This window comes from Centroberyx gerrardi, chromosome 3 (genome assembly GCF_048128805.1).
Source record: "Centroberyx gerrardi isolate f3 chromosome 3, fCenGer3.hap1.cur.20231027, whole genome shotgun sequence".
Taxonomy (NCBI): domain Eukaryota; kingdom Metazoa; phylum Chordata; class Actinopteri; order Beryciformes; family Berycidae; genus Centroberyx; species Centroberyx gerrardi.
Window position 1 is genome coordinate 12,459,878 of NC_135999.1, and position 22,794 is coordinate 12,482,671.

At 43.5% G+C, this 22,794-nt stretch overlaps 1 protein-coding gene across 1 annotated transcript in view; it reads right to left on the reverse strand.

Moving 5' to 3' along the window:
• lef1 (lymphoid enhancer-binding factor 1) overlaps positions 1-18,020 on the reverse strand; it is a 40,600-nt gene extending 22,580 nt beyond the window's left edge. The window contains exons 1-3 of the mRNA XM_071916119.2: positions 17,019-18,020; positions 14,816-14,882; positions 13,334-13,461 (exon numbers count right to left, since the gene is read on the reverse strand). Coding sequence (XP_071772220.1) covers positions 13,334-13,461; positions 14,816-14,882; positions 17,019-17,231 — 408 coding nt within the window. The 5' untranslated portion in view covers positions 17,232-18,020. The remainder of the gene's footprint in view (positions 1-13,333; positions 13,462-14,815; positions 14,883-17,018) is intronic.
• Between the last annotated feature and the right edge of the window lie 4,774 nt (positions 18,021-22,794).

Genomic DNA, 22,794 nt, shown 5'->3' on the forward strand with positions numbered 1-22,794 from the left:
TGGAGAAGAAAGCCAGGCCGCCAGCGAGCGAAGGAGCGCCACGCGCCCGGGGTAATGAGACGAACAAGCGAAGCCAACCACAGGGACAGGAGTGGAGGAGGCTACGAATAACAGGAAAAGCCTGCCCCGGAGAGAAATTTACATCTATGAAGCCCCCCAATCCCTCCCTCTTCATCTCCCTCCTCCTTTTATTTCAATCCATAAATCCTGCATGCTGGTCAGAGTCCAATAGTTAAAGGAAAGCAATGACACTGAAGGCTGAGGCCACTTAGTAAAAATGAGGAAAAAAGGAAAGCGATAAACGATATACCTAACTTGGAGCCAAACACTGTTTTATAAATTATTTACATAGTAGAAATAGGCATGTGCCATATATTCAATGTCATGGTGGAAATAGGTAAGTTAATGCACAAATATGACATGTGAGGAAACTGTCACACTGTCACCATACGGCCCCCATACACACATACAGCACACATACATCAAACACTTTGCATTAATGCGCAGAGAGACAGCACATGACCCACACATGGCACTGTATCAACATGCAATCCACACAACAAACACTAACTCTCACTAAATCACACACAGACATACATACTGTAAAATAGCAGAGACTGCAATATGCACGCACACCAGCAAACGCATAAAACACATACATGCTACATATAAATACAAAGGAGCTAATAACAGCCGAGCGTCTTCTTTCCCACCGCCAACAGCAGTGCTGAATAGAACGAGATGGATTACCCAGCATCCTTCAGTTGGCATGAAGACTGTGCGCTCCAAGCAAACCAATCATGCTAGCTCCCGCACCGGCATTTTGAACTTGCAAAGGAGATAATTTGTGTGAAATATGCCTGGCCTAGATGAAAAGACTTTATCCGCTTTTTAAAGTGTTCAACTCTTAATTTCTATATGTCGGGGAGCTATTAAAAAAAAAAAAAAAGAGGGAAGAGAGGGAAGAGAGCGAGTGAACATTACATACAAATGATCCAGTCGCTAGTTTTCTTCCCTGTTAAGGCAGAGCGAGTTGAGGTGAAGGAGTATAAGACTATGACAACACTGTTGAGTCTGTCTGCTTGTCTTTCTGGGGTTGGGACTGTGAAAAGACAGAGTTTTTTTGCACTGCAAGAGGTCATGTAGGGCTAAATATGAATTAGATAGGCATGATCTGAAAGATATTGTAGTGGGACTGGGTCAAGGTTGCTTGATTGTGCTGCTGGTTTGGATGTGGTATATGAATATTCGGGTGGATGCAGGACTTGAAATGTTTCTGTGCCATGTGAAAGACGTTTGCCCGACAGAGTAAGACACTGTCCTGTGTTCCAACTGATCCAAGCGCTGCGCGGTAGTTCACCACCGTGAGTGGAGGTTGGGTCTTTGTGACTGTTGGATGGAGGTGTGGGGGGTTGGGCCGTTGCTCTGGCAGAGCCCAGGGCAAACTGCAGGATGTTCACCTTGCGGCGGGGCACAGGGCTCATTATCACAGCAGGACCTGGTCACATCAAAGGACTGAGGAAAGGGCAAACATTCTGCTGAAGTGCCACTGTCAGCAGGCCTGCGAGCGCACACACAAACACGTACACAAAGGCAGACCGCACACACTTGAGCACCCACTAGGCATCCACACTCCCCACAAAGAATATGGCTGCTCGCTGTAGCACTATCACTTGCCTGGTTTCTATTGAGACGCCAAAGGAAAATCCCTGCAATGCCTTGGACAACGACAGCCGAATTATGTCCTCTATCGGCATCGATAGGACAGAGGAAGCACAGGTCCAGCCTTCATTAACTTAACTAGTCCTTCAACATGGCTATGAAATATCTAGACACTGTAAATGTGTTTAAATGTATCAACAACTGCTCCATACAGCATTTAGCCCTGTTGTTGGCTCATTTACCGGATCAGCTGTGAAATGCTAGTTTCAAACAAGTAAGGGAGAAATGTTCGTCTTGGGGCCCTAAGTTTGAACTCCTTTAAAGCTGACCACTAGCAGAATATTTTGGAGCACACTTTATTTTTCTTTCTGAATCAAACGGCATCCCTCTCCAGTGCTATTTATAGCAACCCCGCTGCTGCATTAACACACTGCATGATTTATCATTAGAATCCAGCTTTGGTCTGCTGAGTAGCTACATTCATGCCAGGCGCCACATTCATGCCAGCAACCACATTCAAAAACAACACTGGAAGGCCCTGAGAGATGTACACAAATAAAAACGCAGCACAAGCTAACTTTGTGTGGCTAGTGTGCTAAAACCTTAGCCTTCGCACAATACCAGAAATGGAGAGAAAGAGGGAGAGAAAACGCAGCGCAGAATGGGGGAAAAGTGCTGAGGAGTCGCCTTATGCAGAAGCTTCATAGACCCGTCGAACAAGAGCGGATTTGCCTGCTACACCTAGATAGTGTTTCCCCCCCTCAGCTTTCGCCCAGGTATTCTGGGCATGAATGGCTGTCAGTTTGGATTTGGGAGCTCAGCGTTGAGGGGGAAAATAGAGTCTGGTGGGGGTCTTTGTGTCTCTCTACCTGTGGAGATGAGAGCTAGAGACAGTGCTCTTCTCACTAAGCCCCAGCTAGCTCCAATGCTAACATTACACACTGCGTCTACTGAAGGGAATGGGTAAATATTAGCACGGCAAGCTAGCCAGCAAGGCTGTTTGAATGCGGTGAGTGCTGGACGAAGGCAGACGGCAGCGAGCTGAAGAGACACTCCTGTATTTACGGGGGAAGGTTTTCGATGGCACGCGCTGGGAAAAATGTGGATGGGGAGGTGATTTGAATGAGAGCTGCCTCTGCCAGAGCTGTAGAGAGTATTGACCTAGTTTTCCTCCTGTATTTCACACAGACGCATGCACACCCACCCACATACATACATACATAGAAAGGACAGAAATTCTGGCAATTTGGTGAGCCTGTAACATTGATAATTCATTGCCCACTAATATATTCTGTGGCAATCAGACAATGGCAGTGAAAATGTCTGAGTTTCATTACCAACCTGCATTTCTTGTGAATGGCTCAGTATCTAGGTTATGTCATGTTTTTAACTGCAGCAGATCACAGAGGAGGCATTTTGCCCCAGGTGTCATGGCACCTGTGTCCTGGCCTTGGTCTGAACTCCTGACCCTGCAGTCACATGATCAATGCCCCTTTCACCTCAGTGCACCTTTGCTTTTGAAGATAAAACACACATTCTGCCTCCTCACTCTCCTAGTGCGTTACCGCCAGTGTGTGATATCACATTACTGCACTAGTCAAATGACCTTGGCACACAATTTGACAAGCACCCAGACAAAGCACTTTTTAAACATTATTTTATAATAACAAATATTATTGAGTGGTAAATAGCAGTGCATGATATGGCCTTCTGTGTTGCTACTGGTTATACAGTATGTGTGTGTGAGACAGTGTTCACGGCAAGGTGCTAAGAAGCATTCATGATTGTGGATCTCATTACAAACCTTTCGGCTCAGTCACATTACGGACCATACAACAATACCAGCAGCCCACTGTTTGGGTGTGATTCCACGTTTTAAGGGATTAACTGGTAAAGACACCCAACAACTGCCTTTCAGCCTGGAATTAGTCATTAGTCAAACCACACATTTTAGTTTTTTTTTCCAGCCTAACACACACACACACACACACACACACACACACACGCCCCCCCCTAAGATCTGAATGAAAGCACAAAGCTATTCAAATCTGATCCCCTGTGAACAAATGGCTTTTCTCCACCCCCATAGAAGTAGGGAACACTTCAAGCACCTCTCCAAGGATCTGCACGGTCACAAGAAAGCTCCGCCCCCGTCAATTAGTTTTGTGGCTGAGGTTTTGTGAGCTTTAATACAAACAAAACAATGACCATGTAAAACATGGCAACGGACCTCGTCTGCTTATCCCTTGATACCTCTAAAGAAATGGTAATAGTAAAACACTGCACCACAAAAGGAACTCCTCAGGCCCAGGGCACATGGCTGCATCAGCATCATGGGGCACACTAATGCACCTGATGCCACACTTGAGAAAGACAAATTTCAAATGATACAAAGCCCATACAATGAACACACCATGTTAGTGATTCAGTTCCGTTAGCTGGGTTTCCTCGTGATGGACTTCCCAGTGTGCCCACACCTTTTAATGTAATCTCATTCTTTATGCAAGAAGTAGGTATCACCTTAAATAGAGAGAAAATAGACGTATTCCCCATTCATGAATACCATGCGCTGTATCTTTAGCAGATTATGTAAACAAAGTTTGTCCTTTTGGGTGTCAATTTAGCATTTCAAAAGCAAAATATTATCAGATGTTAAAATGACATTTGGCCCCAAATCCAAACACATCAGTAATCTGCTTTAGAAAATGCAGCCTGCAGTGCATCACAAACACAAATTAATTAATTATCTTCAATGTCATCACCCATTCTCAAAATCTCAATTAACCAAAGCCAGACATAGTGGAATGGAGGATTTTTTTTTTTTAATGAAGGGTCCACAGTTAGGACTGAAGATCCTATCTAGTAAGGGTTTAACATAAGGGTGTGAATGTGCTGCTCTCACTTGGTCCTCCTCCCTCTCTCCACCGTTCTTCACGTCTCTCAGTGTTTGTGCTGGGAGAATGGAGATTGTGAAGTTGAGGTGCGGGGGCGGGGTGGGCACATTTCAGAATCTTTCATCTCAAAAGATAGGTGTACAGTGGGGGTGGATTGATTTGATATTTTGATGCATTGTTTGATGGCGGGCAGCTCAAAGCGGAGGATGCCTCTGTGATGTCTCTCCATTGGAGGACATGAAAAGCCTCACCTGGCCCCCGAGCCGAGGGTTATGGCCCCTGGTGGATTTGAGGGCTCCTGCTGAGCTGGACGGTGGCTCCATTGATGCCACATAATCCATTCAGCGTGACCTTTATATTTTTAGAGTCAGCTCCATTTCCCTCATGTCAGCCTGACTTGTTCAAACTATCACAAACATGGAGGTTATAAACAACTTCAACGTATTATAACAGAACGATATATCTAATTTACTTAGTGTGTACATCCCTTGAGGAAAATAAGTGCCTTCCATCACCATCGGAGTAGCCCGATGATCAAAGGGAGCGAGGAGCGCAAGGCAAGCTCATCAGATGAACAAACACATTCTTGCTAGATATCTTTATGGGTTTCATCATCTTGCATCAAGTGACTGCTGAGGATAAACAAAGCCCTGTTTCTCTTCCCTGTGACATCAGCGCTACAGACAGAGCGCAGAGGAAGAATCAAAGCAAGAGCGAGCATATCTTTCCAATTAAATGCGGTCATCTGTTCCAATAATAAGATCCTGCAATTTTTCTGTTTCTAGCTCTGTCCCCCCCCCAATTAATCGTTACTTAAATCCTATCAAAAACATCATAGGATTAAAATAACAAAAAAATAAGAAGAAGAATAAAAAAAATCTGATATAATGTTGGCTATGTGGTATTAGTTACGAGATGCTTGATTGAATCAAACTCTTACCACTTTCTAGACTTCTCTCAACAAGGAGCAAACATAATTGGGATAAATCTCCTCAGCAAACCACAGACAAAAGCAGAAGGGTGCTAATTGTTACAGTGCGGTATGTTAAGACACTGAAACAGTTGCATAGATCAGACCCGCTGCAACAGCAGGGAAAGAGTGGCATTCAGCTCTGCTGTTTTCCTCTGTGACTTGGGGCCACTGAGTTTTTCTCCAGCCATAGCAAATTGGGCGCCTGGGGCAAGAGCCTTGGCCAAGCTTGCATTTCGGAGCCGACTGTGGAGGGCGTGAGGGATAGAGATATGGCACTGGAGGGGGACAGGGTGGCGGGCGGTGGGGGAGGACTGGGAGCACAGTGGAGGTGACATTACGCACATGTTTTAACACAAAGAGGACCTGGCTCGTTAGCACGCTAGCTAGCAAGCTCCATGGCAATCAGCACTCTTCACTCTTTCTGTTCTCTCTATCCTCCTCGTCATAAATATGGCTACATCTGCAAGTGTAATCACTCCATTGTACTCTGATTTTCTGCTCTGCTGGACAGCAGCATGGCAGCCTGCTTTTCAGCACCTCTCTCCCTCTCCTCTCATTCCCTCCCTTCCCTTCAGTGCCTTCGCCTGTTCCTGTTCCTGGCTACTCCTTCGCCGGTGAGGCCGGTGTGTCTCATAGATTACAGAGCTCCGGTCGCTCAGGTAACAAGAGTCACTAATCTGGCTGGGGTTGAATTACACATAATTGCCTCGGCACCGTGATTGATTTCAGCCCTGGAAAGGAAAAGACGACGACTCCCCCACCCCTCCCCTCCCCGCCTCTCTCCAGCGCTCACGAGCGGCAGCCAAGACTCTCCATCTAGTAGGAGGCAGGAGGCTTTGAAGAGATCAAAGCCAAGGCCGGGAGCAGTTGCGCGCCCTGGGAATACGGGAGAGAGGCTTTCTGCTCCTCAGCCCTATTTTCCAGCGTCATGTCGGATTGCAGCTGTATTGCATTTCGCCAGTTTTCTTAATGCTCTTGGTTTTGACTTTGACATCAGTGATCCCCCTCGGTTTCTTCAAAAACAAGGGGGGGAGAAGAAAAAAGAAAGTGAGGGAGGAAGAAGAAAAGAGAGAAGGGGGAAAAAGAGAAGGAAGGAGAGAATCTACAGGCTGATTTTTATTTTCACAACTCCATAATTGGGCAGTTCAAAGGAGAGGGGAGGGGAGAATGCAGCATTTGTTTTCAATTCCGCGGCCGATATGAAAGGAGCGACAAACTTTTATGGGTTTCCCAAAAATTAAAGACAGGCTTTTTTCACAGTCAAAGAACAGGGTGTTTTTTATGGCCAAGACCACACAAAATGAACTGATAGCAAAGCCCTCCTCCTTGTCCTCCCACAGAAAGCTTAGCAGTGCAGTGTGCTTTTGCATGCGTGCACGTGTGTGTGTGTGTGTCCGTCCGCGTATGAGTGTGTCTAATAGTTCAGTGTATGTGTTGGAAATGGTTAGAAGAAAAGAAAGCGGTTTGATGTTCACTGCGAAAACACAAAAGAAGGCATGGAGAAAGAGTACAAGCTATATCCATCTATTCATTTAACAGCTTGGCTAATAAAGCCTGGTGGCGAGAAGGCACCCTTTGTACTGTAACTATGCAGGCCCTATACCAACCTCCTACACTGGGGACCATTAATATTTCAGCGCTGTCAGATACACATAGCATGTGAGCCTCTTTAGCACTCACACCCACAGCAGAAAGAAATAATGAGCTTCTGAAAAATATGAAAAAGCAAAGAGAGGGAGGGAGGGAGAGTGCGAGAGACACAGAGAGACTGACCAACTTCATACAACAGAGCAGCTATTGATCATAGCTCTGTTCCTCCGCTGGACAAAGTGAGGGCTGTTTCAGCCCCTCTGAAGTCTGGACACAGCCGGCAGGATTTGCACCCATGTTTCACCCCTGTGGTCCTATTGTTCCCCTTACTGCAGTTTACTAGCTGGAACACTGCTCGCCTCTATATAGACCTACAAGCTGTTAGAATGAAGTCAATAAAGCCATTCATATTTTTTTTACTCATTTTATGACTGTATCAGGGAACAGTGAGGTACTGTGATCAGCTTTCAGGGACTACGGTCAAGCTTCAATCATGGCTTAAAGACTTAAGCAGATCAATTAAGAAAAGCTTGTTCTCTATGGTGCTGTAGAGGCCTAACTGAAGCATATTGATCATATTTGCAGATAACTATGATTGTATCCGTTTAAAGCTTGAAAACTACTTTTGAAGCCCGATTAAAAGTCTATTAATCTTTAGGATATAAAGGGTGAAAACACACAACACGGTGCGGTCCTTGGCACCTCGGCCCTCGGCGCTTCGTGGTGTAGAGTTGGGCCGCGGTTCTCCGAGCTCCAACAGAGCGGCTTCAATAGGAGCCATGCTGAGGAAAAGTCGGGGACTTTCACCCACGGTGCCTTCTAAGGACACATAGTCACAACAACAAGCCAGAGTGACGACAACTGCGCAACGAAGAGACAAAACAAGCCACATACGCACACACACCGCCCTCTAGCCTCCACTCCGAACCCAGCCTTACAGGAAGCCCACACCCAGACCATTCAAACAAAAGTGGGCATAAGGGACAGCCTTGGCACGGCCCTCCGCTGACCCCTGGAGATCAGCGGCAGGCTGGTGGTGAGGAGTGAAGCCCTCTCAGCAGGTGCTGTGGCTTGAGTGCCGGTCTGTCCATGAAAGCCCGGCTGGCTCCAGGCGGCACAGCCTGCCTGGTTAAGCTTCATCCAAATCAGGGAGAGCTAAGAAAGTGTCGTCAGCGATGAAGCTTTCACTTCAAACAATTAAGAGCACAACCAAAAACAAACATCAACAGGTATAAGTGCATAAATGCCGTCATGCCCACTACACGCTCTATTGTTTTTCTCACACACGCAGAAACACACACTTTCGGCGTTTCAAAACACTTGTTAACCATTTCAACTTTGTCTATACCTGTCTTTCACCTACACTGCTCATTAAAAAAAAACAACTATTATTTTGATGTAATGGCACTGCCTTAATAAAATGGAATCTCAGTTTTGAATACAGTAGAATAATATATAATAATATAAACATGTCTCAAACAATTGTAATCACTGAATAAGGAATTTGAGTGATACTGACATACAGTTAAAAATCAGTTTTAATAATAATTAAAAAACTGAAACTCTCTTAATGTAATTTCTAACATCTCAAGACACAGCTAGCTTATCACACTCCACTCAAGCCAATCAGCACGCACTTACAGTACCAAGAAACACAAATCTATACCACATCATCCAAAAACTTCACCCTCGATTCGTTTTACACAAGAACACCAGTCCTTTGAGTTGAGTGAATCATTCTGCTGAGCTCCACTGAACAAGATGAAACACATTGATAAGGTGATTGCAGCCACATGGCGTCATTAGCACTGTGCATATGGAGTAAACGTGTCAGCCAGCATCACCATACAGTAGAGGACAAGAAGAAACCTCGGTGTTAACGGCACTGTTTATAAAGCAGCAAGACCCAGCGGCACTACAAAGGGCCTAGGGCGCAAGTGTTCCTTCTGTGTGAGGTCCCTTGTGCTGTAACACATGCACATGCGCACACACACACACACACACACACACACACACACACACACACTTCTTACTGTTTGTTACTCCTGCACAGCAGATGACATCAATGCCAGTGTGACTCTGTGATAAGTATGTTACTTAACTGAAGAAAATGGTTGATACAGTGGTAAAATAAGGCAATTATTTCGCTGTCACTTGGCAGATACTGCTACTAGAACATTTTTAGAACGTAATCTACATTTAGACAATACTTACTACAGCCTACTTAGTGAAATGAGCAGACAGTGGGATGACAGTGATCATATGGAGTCCAGCTGTTTAAAAGCAAAATGCTACATTCAATTCTGCACTTCACACAGCATGTCCACCCTGTAGTGAGAGATAAAAAAAACAGCTACACAAGGCGCCGTACGCTGCCATCTAGAACATTGTGTGTGGACATGGAGGGCTGCTGGGAAATGTAGTGTTCTCTTTAACAAGGATCTTCCACGGTGGGGCTGGGGGCACGGGCTCAGGACACACATGGCACTGGGGGACACGAGAGCGGTCCTAGCAAATCCCGTTAGGTAAGCCTGGGTTAGTGATTCCACGCTGCGAGACGCTGGCTAGCAGATCCGTCACGTTCCCACTACATCAAAGGAAAGTGCATCTCTCTCTCTCTCTCTCCCTCTCTCTCTCTCTCTCTCTCCCTCTCTCCCTCTCTCTCTCTCTCTCTCTCTCTCATATTGAGGGTCCAAGGGGAAAAGGAGTGCATGGCAAAGGAGAGAGAGCTGTCTAAACTCCCCCCCCCGCCACAGCAGCAAAACTCAGCTTAAGAAATCAATGATTCTATCTATCCTTGAGACCATGAGACTGTTTAATGCAGTTCGAGATCGCCAACACATCTTCGCTGTGGGGTGAAATCCTTGTATATTATCTTGTCAACCATGCATTTTTCAAGTTTATCCAGTGAGGTTGAAAGGGGTTTTATGAAAGGGGTCGTAGTATCTTCTCAACCTATAGAAGACCATGCAATCCTTCAACTGAAGTTAAAACCAAAAATTGGAGTTAAGATTTTTTTTTTACATGACAACAGCGATTACATGCTCCAAGAATGGATTTCAGTTTCAGGCCACGTACGTACTGCCTTATCACATGTACGGTGACCTTTATTTAGCAGCTACCGCTTGCAAATCCTGACTTGATTTGGGAGCCTAATTGACCACTTATTCAAAGATAAGGAAAACCCTCTTTGGGCAGTGATCCTCTCTTCTTCCACACATCAAACCAAGAGTGTCTACATGCTAAATGCATTGACAGTATGGGAGGCATTTTGATGATTCTGACCAGAATCGTAAAAGCACGATTCAGTCAATCCAAACAATCACAAAGACACAGAGGCCACGGTGAACACAACCCTCTCCTGAGGAACTTTGTACACCCCGGCCCTAAGGCTACGACAGCAGGAAACACGAACCATCACACATGGACAAGTCCCTTTACATAATCCAATATGCATCTGCAAATCCTCACAATACGCTACTGTGGGAGACGGATATAAAAAGATGAATGAGTAAGATGAATAAGGTTAGTCCACACTGAACAACTATGATTATCACTTCAAATTACATTTGGCTAATTAGGTGCCAGTTCCAAACGTCAGGTAAACAGAATTCCTTTAATGCAGTTCCTTTAAGAGAAGAAACCACACCAGCCAAGGATAAATGATGTTGGCTATCAACAATTCACGACTAATGAAACTTTTTGTATCCACGCGCCAACTTCCTCATGACACCCTGCAGATTCTACATCTCAAAACAGCTAGAACTTTATGGAAGCACCTGCGTATTGACATCGTCACGACACACCACTCTTAATAGCGGCCAACATTGTGCGCCGTGCCTCTGTTAAATAAACATTAACCTTATGTGCAACTGTACACAATGGTCTTCCTTCACACCAAACTCTCAGCTCTTGTCAGCTAGAACCCCTAAAATCTGCTGACAATCAGCAACTCCCAACAGCTCCATCATGGCTGGGCGGCATGTGCAGGAATGTCATGGTCAATGGAAATCAATCTAAACTGCTGGGATTGGGGGTGGTGGTGGGGGTGGGGATGGAAGAGAATGAAAGAGAGAATGTGCCTTTGATCTCGGTGAAAACCGATCCCAGGCCTGCAGATACTGTGGCTGCGGTGGCCAGCAGCAGAGGCAGCAAGCTGACATCCAGTGAGAAAGCTAGAGGACTCATGTTCCGTGATCCCTCCACCAAGCCCCGGCTCTTTTTATTGGATAAGTGAGAGAAACGTATATAAAATGACTACCGTTTTATTGAAGACAGGGTGAGGGAGAAAATTGGGTGAAAGAAAAGCAGCCATGGTAAATGAAATGAAAGCGAGTCTTTAAAAGTTTTGGCAGCGAGTAAGCTGCCTAACTGCCTGGCCTAATTCATCTGCATTGAGGGGTAATTTCCTCCAGTACAGTCAGCTGGTCTCCATACAGATCTCGACACGTTTGTCATTGCGTACAATGGAATATATGATGGAATTCACAAGAAAATAAGCCCTAAAAAATAATTTGGAAAACAGCATACATTTCATAAACCTTTCTATTTGTAAAGTTAAGAGGGTAAATCACAAGGTAATCAGCCTCAAGTTTTCTCCACTATGTCACATACTTTCACTCTCTGCAACTTTGGCAAAGGGGAGGCAATGCAATTTTAACATCATTCCGAGATAGAGTTGCGTGTGAATGAAGATCCTTTACACACAGCATGTGGCATCTGCCCCCAACAATCACATCTGTTTCTGAAAGCTGATTCTCATAATAATTACACAGAACTCACATTTCACAAGTTTACCCTGATGAAATCGACTCAGACACGTAGGCATAAATAAGCCGGAGTCTTTAGTTCTTCAATACCGTGTGCGAGTGTTTCTCCACAGACTAGCAGGGCGTATGGACAGGCTTTGGGAGGCACCGAACCATAGCCAGACTGAGGCTGGTGTCTTCCCAAGTGCAACACAGACACACGCTCATACACAAAACAGGATTAGGGTGGACAGCTGCTAGTGTGCCCTGCGTTTTGTGTCTGTCTCGCTAGGGGAAATTTGCAAACGGGACAGACACAGGAAGCCGCCAGTGAGGGACCTGCAGCTGGCCTGAAATTAATACCGTTACAGGGACAATATTTGCAGCAACACGCGGCACCCCTGGACGGTCCTGTAAACTCCTCTGCAGAGCGGCCTCAGAGATGCGATGTTGCTTTTAGGCCTACTCAGTCATGCCGGGCTAATTAGAGGGCTTACTTGGGCCATGTAGACATGCATCACTTAAGATTTTAACAAGATGAGGAATACTATATATCTGATGTTAATCTGCTGGAAAGTATGGCAGGCATTCCGTTTCCAGGAGCCACATATGGTTGTCAAGGCGACGGGTCACAACAGTGCTGGTACATACGGCTAGCTATTGCTCAGAGACGCAACACAACAGCAACACACACACACGAATGGGTAAGATTATTTAACGTGAATATATATGAAATATATCATGAGGTTGCGGTGATTTGAAGCATTACATTAGTATACATTTTCACCCCAATTTCTTTACAATAAACCCCATATTAAGAAATGCGGGCTTAATGAGAGCTAAAATTTTGTCTTTAAGTTGTTTTGATGCCCAATTCTTGGATTCAGGTATAAATTCTTAATACAGATTTTTTTCCTCAATAAACCCTTGATACTTCAAACCAAATGTGATGCTTGATAGTGAAATCAAAGGCATTCATTACTTAAATTAAAATGCCTTTATTTGTGTAGAATGCTAATATTAAGAGCTTTGATAACATCTAAACATGGTGTTTATATCCTTACTGGGATGTCACTACAATAAACCCATTGCAATTTCTCAAAAAAGGCTTTAAATACATTCCTACAATGGCCCTGATGAAGCACTGATTCTGTCAGCGGGTGAATATTTGATTTGACTGATTAATTATATGGCCTTGCCTCTGAAAACTATTTGAGCCACTAGCCCTTGTCTACTTGGCTCTTGTGAACAGCTTGACTGACTGAGAGACTGACATGTTGCTGATATTTGTTTTGTTTACCTGGTGTGAGGTGGATTGTTATGCGCTTAGTCTCAAGTTTAAGCTTATTGTTTTGTTTTATTTTATCGACAGCATTTCATGCACTTGAGGTTTGTTATGGAAAAATAATGTTGTTTGAGTTAAATTAACTAATGAAACGATTTGTAGAAAAAGAGGTGATACTGACCGTTCTGGCCATGGGCGGCGAGAGTGAACCATTGTTCATGTAGGAGTCGTTGTTCATGTTGGTCATCATGATGTAGCCTGGGTAGCCCGAGTACGGATGGCCTTTACTGTACATGTCTTGGTGCTTTCCTGTTAAAGGTGGAAAAAGACACGTCACTGTGCTGTTTACATGGGGTTCAGCTATACATATAGCTGTCCTAAGCTCAGTAAATTAATAGCTGCATAGATTAAGCAATTTGTAATTCACCAACATCAAAACCCTTCAAATCTCTATATCGGGGCTTTAAACACATTAACATTTTTTTTTAAAATTCTGAATGTGTTTTCCTAGATGCATCAGGCAAGTTACAACAACAAAGCAGATCCCACAACACAAAGTTCGCCTGCCTTTTTGGATGCGGTAATGATATCGCTGTCGATCGCTTTAACCCGTGCCCTATTTTGCCTCGGCCTTTTGTTTGTGCCCTTTCTTCCCGTCTTGGAGAGGAGGGTCGTATTATACGGAGGAACAATGGAGCCCCTCTGTGCCAATTAGCACCAATTAGAAGAACATACAGACTGTGTCAAAACAGGAGACGCCCCAACTGTTCCTCTATGCCTTTGACCTAAGAGGGGGCCTTTATGCAAGAGGCCCCAATACAACGCCACTCACCACTCAACTGCGTGCCGGGTAATAAGACAGGAGGGTGGGGGGGTTGGGTTTGTCATATAGCCTGATGGCAACATGGATCTTGTTGTGGAGAAGGCTAGTGTTTGGTTTGAGGGGATCCTATTCAGGAGTGAAAGGGGAACAAAGAGGAGACACACTCCTCCTCAAGGCTCTGATCATGACCTGCAGCAGCGGGGTCACAATACAAGAGCCAGAGACCAGCGAGCCCCGAGCAGCAGCAACATGTTGCGTATGAGAGTGCAACCAAGGAGCTGACGTACTGGGGTAAATAGTTTATTCGGCTTATTGCATAATGGCAAATATCAGTCATATGCTAAATGTGATTTTGAATTCTTTTCTCTGGTTTTGAAGATGTTTCAATAGCAGATATGCTTTTCTAAATCATGCCGTATTTACCACAACAATCATTCCCAAATTTAAAAATTAGAAAAGCACATATTCGTCCTCTACCCTTCTCTCTCTGGAGTATTTGTTTTGTTTTCCTCGTCTGCAGGCACCACCATCTACCAGGTAGGTAACAGGTAGCTGTGTCCATGGGGGTATGGCATGTTCTGACTAGATTATCTGTCTCTGAGCAGCAGAAACAGGGAGGCTGATAAGAATAGGACCAACAGTGTGACTGATCACTTCTGTATGGAGAAAAAAAAAAAAAAAAGGGGGTGGTGCTTTTTTCCCCCACACCGTCCCCTTCACCGCTGTTCTCCAGCTATAAGGAATAAATCTTAAAATCTGATGTAGTTGGTTTTTACTGGTATGTTGTCCTATAAAGCATGCTGACTGAACGAGCCTTTTGCTCACGGCTGTGTCACTTACCGTCGTCCGGATGGTCTCTGTGTTTTTCGTGATATGAATCTTGCGGTATTTGGGACTGTCTAGCTGCCTGTGAAAAAACATACAAATTATGGTGAATCAATTATGAAGGCCTTCAAACACAGTTATACACACAGTCACTCTGATATGGTCAGACACTCGGCAACACTGCTGGGACCAGCGCCGTCCCTTCGCTTGTCACCAAAGCAGTACAAGCGCCAGCACCAGCACAAGCACGCGCACACACACACACACACACACACACACACTGTCTACAGAGGGGTGATGGAGCAGCCTGCATCAAAGCTTCAAAAGAACCACTTAATTAAGCTTCATGTCCTTAAGGAGCTTACAAATTAACTTGTTTTCAATACCATAGGTCCACTCTCATTTCCATCACTCAGTTTAAGCCCCCGTCTAAATTCAAACAAATCAACAGTATTTGCGCTATAAATTAAAAAGCTCTGTGGAAAGTGAAATAAAATCATCCTGTGAAAGAGGAAATGGTGCAGACCGTTTTTTTCACCCCCAACCCCCCCCCCCCCCAAAAAAAAGTCCCCTAGACCTCGCACATCCATTTCCTTTCTCTTTTTGGAATCCGAATTGGTAAGAAGACCTCCTTTTGGAGTTCAGACCCCTCAGGATGGCTTCAAGCTGAGTCTGGGAACTTCACTGGATTCCTAATTAACATTCAGCCTCCGTCTCATGAGTCTGTATGACATTTGTTAGCGAGTGTGTACAGTCTCAGTCAGGAGGTACTGAAATTCCATTAACACTGCGGTTAATGACAAAACAGCCAACTAACTTTGGGATGTGGGAGCTGGATCCTGCATCCTGAGATCAGCGTAGGAGGAGAGGGACGATATCGAGGCAGAGAAAATGAAATACCAATTTTGCCAGTCATATAGCAGTGTGTGTGTGTGTGTGTGTTATTAATCAGACGTCATCTATGTCTATGTGATTATGGAATGTTAAACAGTAAGCATGAGAGTTAATCACTTAGTAATAATTTAGAAAACATTAAAAATGTATCATTAATAATTATTCCATTAAGGTTCTTTTATGCAGATAACATAAACAATTGATTCAACGCATTTATACAATTTCTCTCAATAGACCCCTCCCTCCGTCTTCATCCTGCCTCTTAATATCTCTCATTTCATCGAGGAAGGAGGGGAAATAAAATAAAAACGTTCTTTTAAATGTGTTGAATATAATTATCAGTCCCAAAACATGTAAATATAATTTATTAACACCATTAATTGAGCACTACAATAATATTAATTATTATTATAATTACAATAATATGAAAATGGTAAACCATCACATCCTAGCAACAAAATAAATTGATATCGTCACTGTGTTCAGCTTGAATTTTATGGGCTTTTGCCTTTCAAGTATTATTATCATTTTGTTTTTTTAATAGGATTTAAACCACGTGTAGAATTCATGAGCCTGTGTTTACAGCTGATTGGGGCTATAGCAAAGTAAACATGGCTATTAGCCCATTCATCACAGGCTGGTCACAAGGCCTTATTCTTACATCTCATCATATATCTCATGGGCCCGCCTTCATCCAAATTTCACTCACAATTTCATTACCAATAACTGCCAGAGTCAGTGAGTCTAGATTAAGTGTCTCCTATCAGGGGGATTATTGGCTGGGATACATTTAACCAGTGAAGCACTTTAAATCTGGAGGTGTGCAGAACTTGGTAGACCTGGGTCTGCAAACTTTCAGTGGCGTCACTGACATTATTGTGGCCTGCTGGTTATTTTCATCATAAACCAAATATGCTCAGTGATGCTGTGGAGGGTAAACACACCTGAACTCAGTTTACACACATTTTAGCCTGACATAAAACCTTATGATATTAATTCATAATATAGGCCTACATTATCAAACTGAGTGAAAGGGTTACATGAAGATAGGGTCTTTTAAGGAGAATTTCTATTGTTTATATTGATGGTTGTCTTTTGATGGAGCAGCTGACCCACCTCTTCAGGCTGACATAAATCTTTGAGGTAAATTCATAGCACAAATCATTATTGTTATGAAACCGTTTTAAGTGAATTGAAAACAGGGTCTTTAAATGAACAAAAGGGTAACTTTTTGTTGATATTGGCGGCTGTCTGTCTGTGCTAGAGGTCAAGTTGATACCCACCTTCATCTCCTTTCCCCCTCTACCTCAGTGAACATACTCACATCGTGGCTGTTGCTGTTGGGGCTGATCTCCGACTCGTTGACCAGAGAGGACTTGATGTCCGCCAGGTCTCCCTCTTCCTCCGAGTGACTGAGTTCGGCGAAGATCTGCTCTTTCTGCGGGTCTCCCTCGTCTTTGAACGGGATCATTTCGTCTGTAGCGCAAAGCTCCGGGTCCCCACCGCCGCCGCCACCGCCGCCTGATAACTGTGGCATTTTGGATCTGCTGTTTATTTCACCCCCCAAAAAATAAAACACACACACACACACACACACACACACCAGCACTGTCCGAAACTACCGAGAAAACTCCCCCAAAATCCCCCAAACCGAACGGGGAAACGTCCGCCTTAGAAGCGGCGGCAGTGTTTCACTTGGAGTGAGGAAGCGGCGTGCAAACACACTGCCGGTGTGTTTTCACTAAAGCAACAGGAGAACAGGCTCGTTTCGGCGTCGCTTCCCCGAGTATTACACACTCTAATTCAGACCCGAAAAATTGGAGATGTTATGGGTCAGAATGGGTGCCTGGTGCACGCCTCAGCAGCGGCAGAAACCACAAAGCACGAGTTAAAATAGCATCACTAGTGTTCAATCAAACATACGCCGACGACGGATATGGTCCAGTGAAAAATGAGACAATGCAATAAGTGCATTTATAAAAGTGGAGAAAAAAATATGTCCTCGTTTCCAGTGGGTCCTCTTACGAGTTGGGTGTCCTTGGAAGTGAAGTGAAGTCAGAAAAAAAAGAAAAAAAAAAGTAACAAAACAAAAACAGTGTCTGGGGGTAAAAAGGTAACTGTGATGGATGTGCAAGTCTGTAATTGGCAGAAGTAGGGACACAGTTAACACTTGGACGAACAGCAGGCTACTGAGGAAATCACTAGCTTACTTAAAAATACATCCTTGAGGCCGCAACACTTAAAGATGGTCGGATGGAAAAGTCATAAAACAATCAAAAAAGATAGAGGGAAAACGCCGTGGACCGACTTCCCACTGCTCCCACACTGCTTCCAGAGTATAATGTAACGAGTGTGTGTGTGTCTGTTTGGTAATGTAGCTCTGCTCCTGTCTTCTTCCCCTCCTCCTCCTCCTCCTCCTCCTCTCTCCTTCTCTCTCAGTCACTGGGAGGAAGGAGAGATGAAAGGGAAGCCGGGGCTCTGATTGACACCACACCGATTGACACTCCTCCTGAGAGAGATTTATACACAGCTCACAACAAATGGGCAGACAGGGGAAGAAAGAAGTGATGAAGCTGACACGCTCACTGTCATGTGTTAAAACAATAAAAAAAAATTTTTTAAAAAAAGATAAAAAATAATAAAAAATACAAGGGAGGTTTAAGCTTGGCTGATCCCAAAAAAAGTGGAATTTAATCTAAACGCATGAATTGGCTATAGCCTTAAAGAACATAATGCAGTGGATATCGATGTATTTTCAACGAGCAGTAGCTTATTATGATCACAGGTAAAAATTAAAAAGGCTATAAATATTTTGTGGCAATTTGTAGGCTTGGGTTTGGCTGGAAATGGGGGTGTACCTAATTATTAAAAAACAAACAAACAAAAAAACAGCTAATTTGGGGAAATTGGAGAGGGGGGGGGGTCATTGTTGTCTCCTATTCTTCTAATTACTTTGCATCAGTATGTAGGCTAAAGCTTATGGTTTCCCCAATGCTTTCTATGTTTTCTGGCAATGTGAGCAACCAAACTGGAATTTTAAGTCATTATTTTGCCTCAGTCATTGCTTTCATTATTCAACAAAACAATGCTGACTTAAAATAATACAGTCAATTTTCATACCACAGTGGCAACATAATAACGAAATGTGATATTATGGTCTAACGAAATAATACAGTCAAGGGTTCTCAAACTTTTTCATGTCAAGGACCTTCAGATACATGTAAACCACAAACCCCCCTCTGATACATTTTTCATAATTGAAGAAGATTTTGTTGTTGTTGTTTGTCTGTCTGTACAGTAGGTGTGGAGGGTGAAACCTCTGATCAGAGCAATCATTATTATAGCCTCCATCCTCTCCCAGTGCTAACTTTGAATGAACGAAATAACAACCAAACTAAAAAACACTAAACTACTCCCCCCTCACATACACACACATACACGCAAGGACCCCATGGGGTCCCCGAAACCCAGTTCGAGAACCACTGACTTTATAGAGAGAATATAAGACACCCGAAACCCGTTTTATATTTGTTTTATCATCTGCAATTGAAAAAGATTTTAAAATATAATCGCCTATATAAATATAAAATAATTAATAGAGTGTGAAAATACAAATATAAGGAAAACTGACACAAAAAAAAAAGAAATGCTCCTTAGAGTCGCAAATGTTTCATGAGAAAAGAAAAGAAAGGAAAAGAAAATTAAAATTAAAACAAAACAAAAAAAAAAACATGGAAGTGGCGTGTTTCTGTGGCTGGCTGTGCAGTGAGAGATTGCGTGAGAATCAAAGTTTGGATGGGGAGGCAGATCTTTATAAAGCGCGGAGGTGGGGTTAGCGGGGCGGAGCCGCGGCTGCCTTTGATCTTGCGGCGGCTGGCTCTTTCATCCCCGGCTCCCCCCACCCAGCACCCCCCTCCCCCCTCCTCCCTCGCGCTCCCTCGCCTTTGTATGACTAAATTTGGTCCGAGTGTGGAGCCGGGCCAACATTTCCACGTGTGCGTTCATCCCAGCTGAGAGAGAGAGAGAGGGAGGGAGGGAGAGAGAGAGAGAGAAAGAGGGAGGGAGAGAGCGCGAGAGAGAGAGAGAGGGGGGGGAGAGAGAGAGAGAGAGAGAGAGAGAGAGAGAGAGAGAGAGAGAGAGAGAGAGAGAGAGAGAGAAGGCAAGGGGTTCTCTTCCGGGTAAGGAGACAGCAAAAAAAAAAAAAAAAAGATCAAAGGCTTTTGGGTTTTGGAAGCCGAGTGTGGATTCAAAAGAGCCGAGACTGGCTGCATTCCAGAGTATAGCGGAAAGCGCGCGCACGCACACGCGCCCATACACACAAACACACGCGCACACACACATACACACGTACATACGGCACAGAGCACAGAGCAGAGAGAGTTAATTAGAAAGATTTCACACAGACAGACCTGAACAACCAAACCTTTCATTAGAAATCCTTAAACATTTTTATTTCTTGTTTTCAGCCTTGTAAAAAAAAATTCTATGTGATACAAGGTATCAACTCTGGCTGTTTCCCTTCCCAGTAGCTACTCCATTCAAACTGTCGGTTCTACTTCATTACAGTCGTTCTTTAATTTAATTAGCCTTTAATTTTTTTCCACTTTTTTTCCGCCACTTTTTCTGGCACAACTTGAAATGCGTTGCTACCTGCCTGCACCGCAATAAATGCCAACAAGAATGGCTTCGTTTCATTAAAATGTATTTTTCCCTGTCGTTTCCATTATTTACCTGTAATTTGGTTAAAATTTAAAAAATGGCAAATAAGAAAAAAATAATCCAGCATGTTTCGGTACATTAGCCTAGGATTACTAAAATGAATGGAACCAATAAATTCAGTGTATCACTTTATGGCCTGAAATAAGAGGAGAAGAGATCCAGTGTTTAAAATATGACACAGACCTAAACCAAATATAAATACTTAATGCTGTCAAATATTTTTATCTTGGCAGCATATTAATCTGTTATTGTACATGTTATATAATGCAATTTTTCAGGGTCAGCTACAACAATGTCAAAATTAGCCACAGTTAGGCTCTGTATACAAACCTATGTGAAGGACCTCAAAACTGATTAAAAAAAGACACTGAAAACTTTAATCACAAACAATCAGGGCATTAATTCAATTTCTTCCCTACATGGCTATTTGCCAAAATAAGTTTATAGCAGTGGAATTTGCATTCTGGCCTTCAAATGATTGCAGGGGGAGCTACATTTTGTAAATGAGAAGTCTTGGGTGAGTGAGACTTTCATTATTTGATGCCCTCTACTGCATGATGAGAGACCACTGCAGAGAGGTCCATCTTCCTGATTAGAAGGCCTGAGAGGAAGGTCACAAGTTCACTGTGCTGGTATCCTGATGTGCATGTTAGTCTACATGTTTTCCCTGTTAATATTATAACAAATGAATCGTTAGCGCTAGTAGGATAGCTGATTGGTAATAAGACAATATAACAAAAAGATAAGGAAAGGTTTTGTCTGCTGCGTGCTGATTGTAGTTCAGTGTGATGCCACCTGCCACTTGATGACAAGGCAACAAATGACAAGCTCTCTAACGAAAGGCACGGCGTTGTCATAACCACACGACGCACCTTCCCTTGACATCGAGATACATTATATTCTCAAGTGAAGCTCTATCGCAGCCCCGAATGTTAAAATAACCAGGAAAGTTGGGAGTGGAGAGAAGAGAGAGAGAAAAAAACAGAGCTACATTAGCATTTCTCTCCTAATGAGTTCATAAGAGTGACCCCTCTGGATCTCACATGAAAAGGAAGCTTTCCTGCTGTGCTGTGACCTGAATTCAGTTGTCTCTCACTTTAGCTACTACAGTTTGCATGTTATATAAGGAAGGAATATAGCTACACACACAGCATAATTTATCATCACCGGATTTCAATTCCTTATCTTCTCACAAGACTGAAGGACAACGTAAATATGTTAATGGCCTATACATGATGGTGAGATACATGGGCAAAGTGCCGATTAACAAAATAAGCGTTTTGCATATTTTTATTTTTGTCATGTTTTCAGTCTTATATTGTGGAAAAGTATGGGTTCAGAGAATATATCAGTTTGGAACATAATATGAATTGTGTCAAACAAAATGCTCTTTGTTGGAACAACACTCATTTTTAGTTTATCAGTCAAGGTCCTCCTTAGATCTATTATTGTCTCATCTTTTATCTGTTCTATTTTCATTGCAATGCATAATACTTCAAACAGAAATTACCCTAATTATCTCTCTTTCGCTCTTTGTGCTGTGTGTGTGTGTGTGTGTGTGTGTGTGTGTGTGTGTGCGTGCATGTGCATGCGTGTGTGCGTCAAGCTGCTCGAGTGAGTTTGATTATTTGTCAGTATCAATTCCTAAAGTCACTTGCCAGGAGAGTGTAGCGGTGCGATCCCCACTGTAGATTCCACCTGCTAGTCATTCATAACAACTTCCCTGATGTAGAAATTATACCCCTGCGCTCGCAGCCATCTCCAAATAAACGACAGGAAACAAACATCAAATTAAGATGAAAAGAGCTTGCAATTAAAGTTGGAAAAAGACACCATTTATCAAACGCGCAAATCAGAGCGAGGGAGGTCCAAGGTGAGTGATTATTTGTGCTGCTCTTTGATTGGTAGAGGATGAGTCACCCTCTGAAGGAGAGGAAAGTGTCTTGGGGGTAAGACGAAGCGAGGAGGGGAGAAGAAGAGAGGGGCAGACCTGTGATCTGTTGATTTATGGCAACACTGTCAGGAGGCTGTCTCAGACATACTGTTATTAAAATGAAATTATCTCCTTGATGGAAAGGGGGGGAGGTGGGTGGGGAATTTGTCATGCAATGTATATATTTTGGTTGTGTTCAATTTGAGAAGGAGAGCTTGCTTGAGACGGCGTTAGCGAGGTTGGGTGTAAAAACAAGAAAACACACAGAAAAATGTTTAATAAAACCAACAGTATAGGCAAGGTAACACTGTGGCTAAAAACAGCACGGTATTCCTATGAAACACATTACAACTGATACGCTGCGATGTTTCTATTCTTGATGTAATGCACTTGAAAAACAAATAGTTTTCTCAGGAGGATCCACTCCTCCACACACTGTATGGATTAT